This window comes from Crinia signifera, chromosome 3 (genome assembly GCF_055691185.1).
Source record: "Crinia signifera chromosome 3, ASM5569118v1, whole genome shotgun sequence".
In the NCBI taxonomy this organism is placed as follows: domain Eukaryota; kingdom Metazoa; phylum Chordata; class Amphibia; order Anura; family Myobatrachidae; genus Crinia; species Crinia signifera.
In genome coordinates, this window is record NC_139219.1 from 56,376,955 (window position 1) to 56,391,398 (window position 14,444).

Consider the following 14,444-nt stretch of genomic DNA (forward strand, 5'->3'; position numbering starts at 1 on the left):
TCAGTTTCAGCATGGCCACATAGCAAAACTAAGGCAAAGCATCCTGGGATGTGTAGTTCATTAACATCTGGAGGGCCGGTGTTGCCCAGCCCTGGCATATACTGTACTTGTCTTACACATAATTAAAGCTCGGTTACTTTTGGAAATAGTCGCTGTTGATCTTTCCTGGCTCTTACGTTTGACAGACTGATTCCTGAATTCGTCATTTTTTTGTCATCACCGTGGCTAATAATAAAACCCTTTCTTTTTTGATTAGCTAAACACTTTTGTTATTAAAATATTCTTCTTTTTCTAGCTAGAAATATAATGATCTTATTGGTTGTATTTTGCTTTATATCTATTTTATGCCTGAATACACTTCATTTATTGTTACTTTATTATATTGCCAGATGCTGCTTGTTTGTGCTGTTTTATTTGTACGGTGCTACGGAACCCTTGTGGCACCTTTTTATATGTAGATAATTTATTCTTCTGAATGATTTCCCTATAAAAGCAAAGCTTGCAAGCAGTACCCAGATGCTGCTTTGTCTTTTATTACCCTGTCTTGTTACAGTTTTGTGACCAATTGTAAAGTGCAGCGGGATCGGCAGACGCTGTATAAGTAAACGGTAATTCATAAATTCAGGTACTATAGGCTCCATGCACAGTGTAGATCCTTCAGTGTGAGAAAGTGAGATCAGGGTAAAATGTAAACCAATGTACTGTAACCAGGTACACTGGCCAGCATTCCACAGCACTCTGTCCAACGTGGTAATCCCTTTGAATCCCCTTCAGTCAATTCAAACTTTTACTCTGGAGGAAGTGGTGGAATTTCACTGTAGAAATATTGAGTCTAAGGTCTTAATTACTTTTAATTTAATAAAATCCCTGCTATGTTGAGCAGTTTCCAATATTGTGCTCTGATTGTTGTTTTATGTGGATTTAAACTGCAAAGGTATTTATTAGAGGACTGTGGGAGATCTAGAGGTTCCTGCTGACTTGGCTCACCAGAACAGTGTCATACGTTCAAGTGTATATGTGTGTATTAATACTTCAGCTGTAGTTACTCTCAGTAATAAGTGTTTTCTGACCCTGCATTGCTCCAGAAAATGTTCTCCTTTTCTTATGAAACAGAACATTCTTCCACAGATTAATTTGACATTAAATGTATACCAAACTCCAAGGTTAAAGATGTTCTTCATTCCATGATTTGTAGATGGTATGCATAAGATGGGTGGTCTTTAAGCAAATATTAGGTTGAACTTGCTAACATATATAGGGGGGTATTCAATGTGCCGCCGCTATTCCCGATGGCTCCCTATTCAATGCTGTCTTTAGCAGCAGCATAGAAGCCGGATCACGGCAGAACGTGCCCGACTGTAGAAGCCGTTATGGATGGATTATCGCGATCCCGGGTGCAGATCGACAATCCACTGCCGTATTCGAGGCCACACCCCCTTTGCGGCGATCCCTGAATCCCTGTCGTTCACCTGTCGATCATCAGCCATGATCCTGGATTGAATACCCCCCATAATGTGCTTTCAGATTGATTACTTCAGGTGTCATGAGGTAGACTAGTGGTTCTCAAACTCTGGTTCCAGATGACTGACTAGACCATGTCTAGTCAGACGGTCAATAGGTCTACACCAAAAGTTAGACATGCCAGCTAAGGTGGCCAATCGCGGGATACCGAGATTTGGCCATAAAAACGCCAGGATTTGAGCTTCCAATTCCGGGATTGACCTGTGCATGCGCATGTGTAATGCCGCGCAGCGCTGAGAGAACAGTTCAGATGTTGCCCGGCTTCTCCTGACCTCAGCACGCTGCTCTCGGCATTAGACCTGATGTCAGAGGTCACACTGCAAAGCCCACCTGCTGCTCCATGCCCACCTGCCACACCACCACCTTGAACCCGACTGCCACATCACCTCCCGGTACCTGACCTCCTCACCACCACTGGGCTCCCGACCACTGCCACCCAGGTAAGAAACACTGGTTTGGGGGACAGAAGGGGATTAAAGTTCATCATTGTATTGATGACCTCAATCCCGGGATCCCTAATACCAACGCACTCAATATCCCGACAACCACCTTTTTAAAAAAAAAATTATTTAAACCAACATGTTCATATTTTACCATCCCAGTGGACACAGAGAGAGAATGGAATAGTTTGCTCGTAGCATGGCAGTACGCTTATCCAGTGTCTATGTACACATAATGATTTTCAATGTCGACATTTTACTTGTATCAATACTTTTGTCACTGTTGGACTAATGCCAAACTTTTGGTGTTGACCTATTGACTGTCTGACTAGACATTGAACTATACCAAACCCCTCAAACTCAATCCATAGGACCCACACCGTTCACAATTTTCAGGTCAGTCAGCCGGTGCACAGGTGTACTTATTGCTCACTGACATTTTAAAAGAACTACAGGTGGGTAGAATAATTATTCCACTTGTGATTCTGTGAGGAGACCCAGAAAAGGTCAACTGTTTTGAGTCTTGAGGACCGTGTTTGAGGTAGATTTTTATTCTTTAACACTGATTCAATAGAGAAAGTTTTATTATTACCTTTGGACTCCTGTCTATTGCTGTTTTGATCCCTGAATGCTAATTATAATATGCGATGGAAATGATCACCCCCCCCCCCACACACACACACACACACACACACATGCACAAAAAAACGGGCAAAAATTACAGTGAGGGTACCTGTTTTTTTCACCTGGTGAAATACTCTGCCTAAATTTAATATGCCAAATAATCTATAAAATAATTTAGTACATAGGTTGATTTATTGATTTACACTTCAATTTGTGAAAAGCAGATAAATACATGATGGTAAGAGAGTGTTCTCATTGGCTCCCTGTAGCATAGTGTATCTTGTACTTCATGATTACTTCCTTAGAACTCTGATTCCATTGTATCATGCTTGTATAAACTGCAGGAAATGTTTGAAATTGAAGAGTATGTGCTATTGTTCCCTACTAGTGGTCTTGAGGTTTTCTAGTGAATTACAAGGCTTCATTCTCATAGGTTCAACCCACAAAATGGCCTCCTGCAATCATCCCACAAAATGGCCACCTGCAGTATAGTTTCAGCTTGTATTTTAAGCTTCTGTTGGGTGCTTATTTAAAATGTTGCCTATAGAGATTGACTTTTTATAACCACAGTAACCTAATTCTTCTATATTTTCTGTCCAATAAAAGATGTTCTGATTAAGCTGCCTGATATGACATATATAAGTCTCAGTGACACGACCTATTTGTGTTGTTTTTGTCATGAAGTATTGTTACAAACATGTAGGGTAAGAAGTAATAAGCCTTGAAAAGTGATAAAATGTACCAATCAGCTCCTAACTGACATTTTTTCAAACACCGCCTGTTGCGTGACAGTTAGGAGCTGTTTGGCTGGTGGTTGATCACTCTCCATTTTATCACTTTTCAATCTTAGTACATCTGGCTCGTAATCTGAAATCTCCATCTCCATCTCCATCTCCATTTACATTTGATAATGTTCAGCGCTGTGTGTCTTATTTTCAGGCTGCTCTCTATGGCTGTGGCTGCTGGGCTGAAAACACTGGAGTTCACAACCCTTATTCTACAGCTGTGAGTACTTCAGGTATTTACTGCTTCCATTCCATGATTACTTACTGCTACTTCTCCAGCTGAATGAGTAAACCAGAACATGTGTCTGCCACATAGGCATTTTTTTTCTGCAGTCTTATTCCTGTACCAATGCTCCTTCTATTTATACCCTTGTCACTTTACGCAGAATAATACTGTATTTGTAAATGTGACAGCTGCTTTGAATCTTTCCAAGATTGTTCCCCTTTCAAATTGTTATGTTTTTTTCTACTGTCGCCTTCGAGAAAATATAGCATGTGGTATCCCTTTTTTTTTGTGACGGGTGATTTAATTGGGCACATGCCCATTTGCGGATATTGCATGGGGAAGGTAAGGACTTACAGGGTATTCAAATATGACTTTAGTATTCAATTGCAGCTGTTTCGGACGGTTTTTACTCATTTTACACTGATGCGGTTTCACTTTTTTTTTTTTTCATTTGAAACTGCATCGATGAAAAAGGACTAAATAAATGAAAAAAAAAATGGCCGCATTGTCCACCATGATGGATTTTTCAACTTGTTGGCGCTTCGATTGAATAGATAGATGGATTGTAAATTTTAAATAAAAAAGGTGGAGAGTGCAGTTTTTTTGGACTGGTTGAAAAATCGGTACTTAATTGAATACCCCTGAACTGTAGTATCTATCCTATTTGGTAATTGATTATTCCAGAGGATCCCAAATGCGGTCCACAAGGCACCCCAACTCTCCTGTTTTATAGGCTATCCATGCTTGGCGAGAGGTAACTTATTCAGTACCTTTGACATTTTGATTTAACCATCTCTGCTGAGCCACCAAGCCAATTTAAAACTTTTACTGCTTTGGTGCCTTGAGGATCACGTTTGAGAATCTATGGATTATTCAGAAGTTGGGTAAAATTAACTATTCACAGGGGACTTAATCTGTGACCAATCAACTGATGACATTAATTTTTCTCACAAATTCTGGCCCTACAACCAGTCTTTACCGATTGGTCTCTGGGTACTCACGCACCGTTTTTATGGAATATGGATCTACATAGTTTTCCCTATCTGCAGGGACTCGTCTGTGGGGTATTCAATGCTAATTAAATACCTCTGGTGCCGGCAGTTGGCTAATTGAATACCTCCATTAAGAGTATCTGAAGAGATATGGCAACAATCAACCTACAGTAGTTTGTCCTTATCTAAGATGATTTGGTAATATATAGTCATCAATAGAAAACTCAGTGTTATCAGAATTCAGAGATAGCATGTCGTCAGTTTAAATATTTTGAAAATATCTTGTTGTACTGTGGAGACCAAGGATTCAATGAATATTCTCATTTGGCATACAGCATAGTTGCCTACCGTCCTGCATTCTGCAGGAGACTCCCTGAAATAACAGCAATCTCCCTCTCCCTCATTAGTCTAGTAATCTCCCTCATTACACCTAGCCCACATTATACTGTTAAATTTTTGGGAAAAAAAGGAATGAGAGCTAGATACATTTACATTGAGTCATCAGCACCGTTTCTCAGCACTTTAGCAAGTATAGTAGCTCTTACTAACTGCTTTGGGGCTCATCTACATTTGGATATTTTATTTTAAAAGATTCTTCTCGGATGTAGCTGTACACACTCATGCTTCTAGGTGCCACATTCACAATCTCTAGTGGCGGTTTTTACGTATGGGCTGCAGGGCTGCAGCCCCCCCAGGTAAAATTAGGTATTTAATTAGCCTAGCAACTAGCTCTATTACCCCTCTTTACAATCAGTGAGTAAACTCAAGGAGATGTGTCCGATACTAGTGTGCAAGGTTACGTACTTGGGGAATGGGGATTAGGCTGTAGGATGGGTGGTTTAAGTTTAGGTGGTGGCGTCCAAGGTTAGGTTTAGGCATTAGCAGGGAGGGTTACGGAAAGGCTGGGGGTGAGGGTTAGGGTTAGACTGCAGGAAGGGAGGGTTTGGGTGAGCAGCAGGGGTAGGTTAAGTTTACTAACCTGACTCTTGTAAGTAATTCCTGGTATCAGTATTCCAGGATGCTGGCATCAGTATTTTGACCGCTGGCATTCTCACCACCTATCATCCATATGTATCCCAGTTTACAATTAACAGTATTTTGTACTTCTTCTTTTCCATCGTGAGATGGTCTAGCTTCTTATCTTCTGACTGTATCATTTGTCTTTTCAATTTATAAGATGCAGACCACTGTAAAGCCTGTTTATATTATTTTAGTATGTTATCTGTATGATTATGTCAGTTGAAAATTAAATAGAAATACAGTTAATAAAAACCAGGATCAGATTAAATTGAATGCACAATTGTGTAATAATCTGATGCATTTAAAGCCAAATATTTGAATCCCGGTCAGGTCATTTATTTACGGTGGTTTTTATTGTTTATTTGTTATTTTACCAAGTACGCAAAAACATCAATCAAATGTCGAAGCCAAAAGGATGATTATATGTCTTAACCATCTGCTTGCTAAAGGATAAGCATAATGGTCTGTGGTAATAAATTAGAGTTTTTCTGTTTAATGTGGAAGTGATCTGTAAAGGATGTGGGTACTGTCTTTTAGATTAAACCTCTAGCTTAAATTGAAAGAAAAGGGATATATAATTAAGAGATTTAAAAGAAGGTTAATGAAAAACTCCCATGAGGGATTTGTCTACTTCTTAATAACCGTTCATCATTACTTAGTTTGCCATTATGTAATGAGTGGTGGCTGGAGCTTGGAGAACACATGGTAAGCACCCTGAATCTAGTCAGTGATTTTAAATTCAGGAATTTTTTGGGGAAAAATAAACACCTTTTTTATGTTTTGGTGAAATTCTCCATTAAAAACCCAAGTCTTTCGGCATAAATTTTCCTAATGTTCTTGATTATATAACCATGCCTCTCTATAGAGATTTGTGATAATTTACTAATGACGGCTAGATGACTCTGGCACATCCTGTGCCATAAATATTGTCTCAATGCCCACAAATCGATCCACCTCCCATTTATACAGAACCCAGATGTTCAAGACGGGAAAGCATTTTATCCCTTCACAGTGTGGAAGTTGGGGGGATACACGATATACAACACTTATTTTTGATGCGTGACGACCCCTGATGTTCCTCGAGACAACTGCTAAATTTGAAACGATACGGGCATACCCTCTGGCCTATTTTCTGGCACAACATTATATCGCTTCTGTAATAAAAACTTTTTCTGAAAAAGACTGGGATAATTCACTAGACCATTGTCTCTCCAAATCAATTCCTCTACAAAAGGCTATGTCTACTTTATCATACATTTTTAAGTGAAAACCTAGACCATGACCATGTCAGCCAAGGGATGTGTCAATAGTTGACATAGTTTCCATCCCTCTCTATGCGTGATTTGTTTACAAGGTCTTTTAAAATCTAGTACTTTATTAACGGCTATTACATATAACGGGCTCTTTCTAAACTTTTATCACAGGACCTATTTATCCCCTCATAGGCAGTTCAGAATGGGTTTATCGGATTACCATACATGACCTAGATGCGCCAAGGAAGAAGCAGACTTATACCATTTGTCTTTGGGAGTTCCCAGTGGTTCAGGGTTTCTGGAGACAGGTTACAAGAGATGCTGAAACCCACTTGATTTATTGTTTTCTACCCTGTTCTCCAGAATGGGCGGTTCTGGGTATCTTCCCAAAAGGACAGAGGTTCCCCCCAGGCTGCAGAAAATTACTCGTCGGAATAAGTGCTGCAGAAAAAAAAAAACTATTCTGCAAGATTGGATTCAACCAACCCCTGCAAATTTTCAATTATGTAAGGAAAAACTTGCCTTCATTTTCCGTATGGATTGGGTTGAGACTATATTTGATAAGGCAAAGAAAGCTGTTTCCTTTTTTTATACATATGAAAGTTTTATTACAACCTTACCAGTCTCAAGATTCATAATACTATGTGATTGACTCAGTGGTACGAGAACCGTGTCTTGATTGGCGATCTGCCTATTGAGCTGCCCAGTGGGTGAGCGTTAGACATCTTTCTTTATTTTTATACTTTTAAATGCAATTGCTCTATAAAACTTTCATTTCAAAACAGATGCCCTACGTTAGCAAGTGACTTGGCCAAGCATCTCGCTCTTCATGACATATTGAGGCTAGATGTAGGAGGACACATCTGTACAGTAGGTGCACCTACTGTAAGTTGGCAACTAGTTTTTTTGGGGGGGTTTGGTTTACTTATAGGCCCTTATTCTGGTTGGTGCGGTAATATCCGCGTGCGTTCGTGCCGCCGATGTTTTGTGTCTGCGCATGTGCAGAGGCGTCTCTGCGCATGTGCGAGCGGGACGCACGGCCACATTATGCATGAAATGTGTACACTACGAACAGGGGGTGGAGAGGGGTGTGAAGGGCTGTTTGGGCTCATTACCATATGTTTACACCCCGCGTTTCATGGGCGTTCCCCTGCAAACGCTGGGCGTACGTATGGTAATGCGGCCGTGACGCACGTGTAGGGGGCGGACATATGACATTGCCGGATGTCAGCTGCCCGCCCAGATCCCTGCTTTTGCACGGAGAAATGCCCGTGTGGTCTGAGGTTGCGGGAGCTGGCGGACCACTCGGCCCAGCATTCGATGTTCTGCGACCATCGAATGATGGGGGAGGTTCCCTGAGATGGAGGAGGTGTATTCATGAGAAATACACGTGCGGTCCGTTCGGACAGCTTCTTACCGCGTACGGACGGAGTTGGCGATCCGTATGGAAGGCGGGGTTTAGGACGCACGGTGCTGGCCGCATATTCGGATCCGGCCGCACCAATCAGAATAAGGGCCATAGATAGGAAGAAGTCATAAATCCATGAACCAGCTGTTTCATCCGGAGTAAGGTTTGATCTTCTCTTCGGGGGCCTAAATGGGTCAGTTACATACAAAATTTGCTTTTGATTAAAATTTATGAGTAAATGTAAATCCTGAAATATTGAAAGAATCCTCCGTCAGCATTTAGCAGCAGCAGAGCAGTTATTTTTTTGGAGAGAAGCAATAGTCAGACCTGCCATTCTCCGTGAACTAGAAATACTCATGTGTAATGAAAGAAAATGAGGCTTTTGATATTATGGCTGCAGGAAAGCTAATAATCCAGGCTGATTCCTTCTTTTCCTGGGGAAATTTACTCCCAAAACTTTCCACGAGGTACAGTAGGGATGCGAACTCCCTACTACGCTTTCTTTTTACTATTGCTAGGTTCAGAGTTTTTTTTCACTCTGAGAATAAATTCATATCTATCCATTAACCTGCCCCTTTCAAGTGATTCTGTCTTGTTTTCAGTGGTAATGTATCCATCGTATATCATTCAATAGTGGCCTGGCCTCCCATCTCCAGGCTCCTCATGAGATTGCTTGGAATGGGATCTGGACTGCGCACACTAGGAGCTTGTAGTTGCGTTTGCCAGGCAGCTGCATTTGAAAAAATATTTTGAGAAGACAGGCCAGCTGGTTATTGGCTAAGAGAATTCTCTCAGCCAATCAATGGCCTCCCATCTGATCGGCTGAGAGAATTATCTCAGCCAATCTGCGTCCGGTCAGTCTTTTAAAATATTTTTTCAAAATTATCCAGCAGCTTCCCACCCCGCTGGCCAGCTCCCAGCCGCCGCTCCGACCCTGCTGCCCGAACCCCGCCGTTGAACATACTGTAGGTGTGTAGACCTATGGTGGACCGTACCCGACACATCACGAGTGTTAAAAAAACACCATGGGTCCACTAATGGGTCCGATTGCGAGACATCTTATGTATGGGGGCTTTAAGCTCTGGGAATGAATGTTCATGCATTTTTGTAATTCGTCTTAATTGGAAGCACTCCCCTTCCCTACCCCTCTTCTTAAACGACCAACTGTTGTGATTCATTGGGTTTTGTGGTGTCCAAGGAATAGAACAGCCAGCATCCAAAATAATACCGTCCCCAAATTTAACAAGGTTTGGGACAACTGGTATAATTTTATCGAATCTCTACTTCCAGGTACACTCTGATCAATCTATCAACCCTCTAATGTGCTTGGCACTCGACCCTTTCCTATTCTTTTTATGACCTTTTTCTCTCTCCCTTATGTACTCTTGGCAACTATTTTAGGTAAACTTTTGATGATTTTATGTTAACTTGACATTACTGGATTCGTTTTTATTATTATTGTTACTAAAGCCAGGGACATACTAAACGATTCGCTCCGTGGGTGATATAGTGAGCTATTTCCATTGAACTCCCATCAAACGATATAGTGCATCATCACTGAACAATATCGTTCAGTGATGTCATCTGGTCCCCGCTCCATACATGCAGTTGACAATATAGTCAAATTGAGCTGCATGTATAGACGATGGAGGACATCGTTAATGACCCACGGGAGAGCTCATCATTAGCGATATCTAGCATACACACTAAGTAATATTACAAACAATAGGGTAGTTGTATTAACGTGTATTACATTTAGGGGTACTTATGTTAGTTGGACGCCCACTATAGTTAGTACGCTCATACCCCCACTATCCATGTCGGCGTGGAGTTGATTTTATATAGTGCAGCGAGCCACCAAGCCCGAAGCGTGGCGAGTGGACACGGAAAACTAAGCAAATAGCTTAGTGGGTGCCCAACTAACATATAAGTACCCATTTAGGAAATATCGAGTCCCGTTTCTCCTGCCATAATGCGTTGAAGCGGGCACCCGTATATCCTAATTGTATTATCAGTCCCCTTGCCAAGAAGAAGAGCCGTAATGTGCTTCGTCTATGGCTTCCTTAGCGGCACCCTCATCAGGGCTGCACATTTCATAAAAAAAACCTCACCTTTCTCCCCTGGCCAGCTCACTGAGCATGCGCAAGATCTCGCTATTATCACGAGATCTCAAGCGCATCCCGGAGCCAGCAGCAGGGCTAGCGTTGTCCCTGCCGTGGGAATAGGACAACGCTAGCCCTGGTCTGGCGAATCGGCCCCCAATTAACTAGCGTTAAGTGCAGCATATGCACTTAACGTTAGTTCATACATTTACCCCAATATCACTCAGTAGGGCCAAAATACGCTATATTGTTTAAAATATTGCGTAGTGTGTATCTTTCTGTAAATTTCTTTATATACCCTAGTTTATATTGCAGGTGTTTTTCTCTTTTTCTATGTGGCTGCCACTGTTCTTACTACGTTGTTATTGATGTGTGATAAACTATTGATTACATTTACAAAATGGCTGCCCACAATGTACTTAATTGGTAAAGTTTAACACCTACACGTGGCTGTTACAAAGCTTAGCTATATTTATTTGGCAATACATTTATTTAAAATGAATGAAATGACTCAGTCTAGAATGAAGATCTGAAAAATCTTATTTTATTTTGTGACAACTAAACGGTTTTCTTTTCCTGAGGCCGAGCCTGGGGGTTGGTGAAGTGTGCATTTTATGAAGCGGTGTAGACCAAGCATAAACACTAAGTGAATAAATCTGGGAATGGGGACTGTCTGTCTCCATAGCTCATAAATGATCATGTTGTTTCAGCGAAACACAAATATTGCTATAGTATATTCCCAAACTTTTAGGTGCGACTTGCAAGTCCTTACTGGAATCATTTATTTTTATGGGGGTAACATCAGCTTCTTAACACTGGAAATTGCTTAAATGTAAACACATAATCAGCCCTTTGAAGATACATTTGTTTATTATTTGAAATGTCGAAATTTGTAAATGCCTTTGCATAAAACAATAGCAATTTCGTTCTGTAATTAATGCTGCCTAAGTACATATGTGGTATGATTCACATGGCATCTTCAGTTATAATCAGGCTGCATACAGATGTGTTCTCTTCCAACTTGCTTCAATATGCCATGCAGGCTGAGATGAACCGCACCGTGCAAAATATTTTAGGTTCTGTTTTTTAAAAATATGCGTCTTATTCGCACCATAGTCGCAGCGAAACATCACTCTGTCTGTAGCCGAAACTCTGAGCTGCGACTTTATCTGCACTGGAATTAGTTTTAAATATTTACGGTCATACGTGAAGCACAACAGAATTTAGTTTAAAAAAAAAAAAAGCTACTGCATCGTATCGACTACTCATAAACAGAGGAATCAGTGCTGTCTTGAGAAGCGGTTTTATCACATTGCGTTGTGACTACGAAGAGTATTTCTCTTTCAATGGTCCTGGTGACACATCTCAACATTGGGATGTAGGAGGGTCCGTAGGAGCCAGGCACCTATCCTAAAGCTTTTGGAGGGTAGGCTCCTCCCTTCTGCATCCCAGACTCCTCAGTTCATGTTAGGTGCCCACTGGAGTGGGTGCTATTCTAAAGGGCTGCTGGAGCAGCCGAAGCATTAGTTAGTTAGGAGTTTTTTATTTTATTAACTTTTACACTAGCTAGGTAGGCACAGTGTGAGGATTCTCACTGAATCCTCACACTGACAGCGCAGCAGGAGCTGACAGAAGCGCATCCTGTCTGGTCTCCCTGTGCAGCGCTTACAGCTTCTATTAAGAAGCTGCCTGGGCTCCGGAGCGCTCTGAAACCGTCTTCACGCTAGGTGGGGATCATGGGGGACAGGCGCATGGCGTGATGGCGGCGGCCATTTTCTGCGGAGCTTACACACTGAGTTCCTATATGAGAGGACAGCAGTGTGTTACAGGCATGTTCCAAGTGGTCCCCAGCAGAGGGGGAGACACTGGAACTTGGAGATCCTGCAATGGGAGCGGCTGTCTAGGGGTGGTTGGCGCCAAAAGCCACTGACCCCGCAGCAGCAGGGACTTGGTCTCTTCCCTCACTCTGTTTTGGCGCCATTCGGAACGCTTGCAGCGGAGCTGAGCTGGCTGACAGATCCTGGCAGAGTGATTGGATTTCCTGGGCATCGTTTCCCCACATCTGAAGCCTTCAGACAGATAAGTGACTGAGTACATTGGCTCTGTATAAAACGCCTGTACAGTGTGCGCTGTGATTGTGTTATTTGTAGAACATCATGTCTGAGCAACAGTCTGTGGCTTTGGGGGAGGGAGCCCTTAATGCATTCAGCGCTTGCAGGGTTTGTACACTGAATTTTGTCCCTGAGCAGATGGCCAAGGGGGGTTTGTGTATTACTTGCGCTGCTGTGAGACCCATGGGGAGCTAACCCCAGAGGGTAGAGCAATCGGAACCTGCGTGGGCCAGTGCCCTGGACAGGTCTGTTAATGCCTTAGTGCAATTGCTGGACAGGCAGAGTGATGTGTTGGTAGCTTCCCCGAGACCTATGTCATCTTCTCAGCAGTCCTCTGGCTCCTTGCCTCTGACGCAGGCAGATCCTGGCTTCTTACAGGTCATGCAGGATACTGCTAAGGGGATCAGCAGGTTTAATGATTTGTTAGACAAATTTGATGGTGATACTGTGGGGACCCCTAAAAGGTCTTATTCAGTGCCATTGCTTGTTGCTGATGAGGAGGGAGAGTACACAGACATCCCCTGGGATCAGGGTGATGATTCTGAAGAGTCCTCAGCCTCAGGGGTGGAGGACTTGATTACTGCTGTTAAGCATGCTTTGAATTTGTCTGTGGAGGATAAAACTCCGGCAAAGGGTGTTTTTAAATGGCAGCGTAAGGAGACTATTACCTTCCCTGCGGATGAAGGTTTACAGGATCTATTGGAAGGGGCTTGGAAAACGTCCGATAAAAGGCTGCAGATGCCTAAGAGATTCTTAAGTCTATACCCCATGCCTGAGGCTCATGCAGACCTCTGGGAAAAAGTTCCGGTGGTGGATGCTTCTGTGGCTCGGCTTTCTAAAGCCACGGTGCTACCTGTCCGGGGGGGCAGCATTTAAGGACCCCGTAGACAAAAAGCTGGAAGGTAACCTCGAGGCAATATTTGAGGGGGTAGGCTTCACTGTACGCCCGCTTATAGCATCAGCCTGGGTCTCTAAGGCCATGATTGTGTGGGCCAATGACCTGTGTACAATTTTACATGCTGATCCATGTGTGTTGCTGCTTGCTGAGAAGCTTAAAGCAGCTGCGGAGTATGTGCTTGAGGCTGAGGAGGAAGCTCTCAAAATGGCTTCCAGAGTTTCCACAGTGTCCGTCAATGCCAGGAGAGTGCTTTGGCTTAAAGCCTGGGAAGCGGATAATGAATCTAAAAAGGCCTTGGAGGCTTTAGCTTTTAAAGGAAAGCTGTTGTTTGGTTCAGAGCTGGAAGATATTATTAAGCAGGCCACGGGAGGCAAAAGTACCTTCCTGCCGGCTCCTGCAGCAAAACAGGCCTCAAGGTTTTCTGCTTTTAGGCCGTCCTTTCGGCCCTCCCCTAGAGGTGGTGCGTCCTTTCGTTGACAGTCCTTTAGGGGAAAATTTCAGTCCTCCAGGGGCAAGGCCCCTAAGTCAAAGTTTGGTTCCTTTAATAAGAAACCAAGCACCAAAGGTGAGGACAAGCCCTCAGCATGACTACCCGGGAATTATCCCGACGGTGGTCAGAGTGGGGGGGCGTCTGAGATGGTTCAGGGACACTTGGGCATTGTTGGGCCGGGATCCTTGGGGGTTGGACATTATATCCCAGGGTTACAGAATTCCCTTCAAAGGTCTTCCTCCGAGAAGATTCATTCCTACACCACTACCAAAGGAGTCTCAGCTCCGGGCTGCTCTTTTGGGGGCAGCTCAATCTCTCTTAGAGAAGGGTGTGGTGATCCCGGTCCCTCGAGCGGAGTGGAAAAAAGGCTTTTATTCCAAACTGTTTTTGGTGCCCAAGCCAGACGGGTCTTTCAGACCAATCTTAAATCTAAAGTCTTTGAATCTCCATCTGTGGGTAGACCATTTCAAGATGGAATCTCTACGGTCTGTGCTGCTAAGCTTGGACCAGGGAGAATTTTTGGCGTCCATGGATGTTCAGGACGCATATCTTCACGTCCCTATCCATCCGGAGC

The 14,444-nt window shown here is 42.9% G+C and overlaps 1 protein-coding gene across 2 annotated transcripts in view; it reads left to right on the forward strand.

Annotated features, from left to right (window-relative positions):
• The window catches only part of TASP1 (taspase 1), a 151,394-nt gene that overhangs the window by 66,463 nt on the left and 70,487 nt on the right, over positions 1-14,444 (forward strand). For both annotated transcript variants that reach the window (XM_083175833.1, XM_083175834.1), the window contains exon 11: positions 3,525-3,603. In XM_083175833.1, the coding sequence (XP_083031959.1) occupies positions 3,525-3,603 (79 nt within the window). The remainder of the gene's footprint in view (positions 1-3,524; positions 3,604-14,444) is intronic.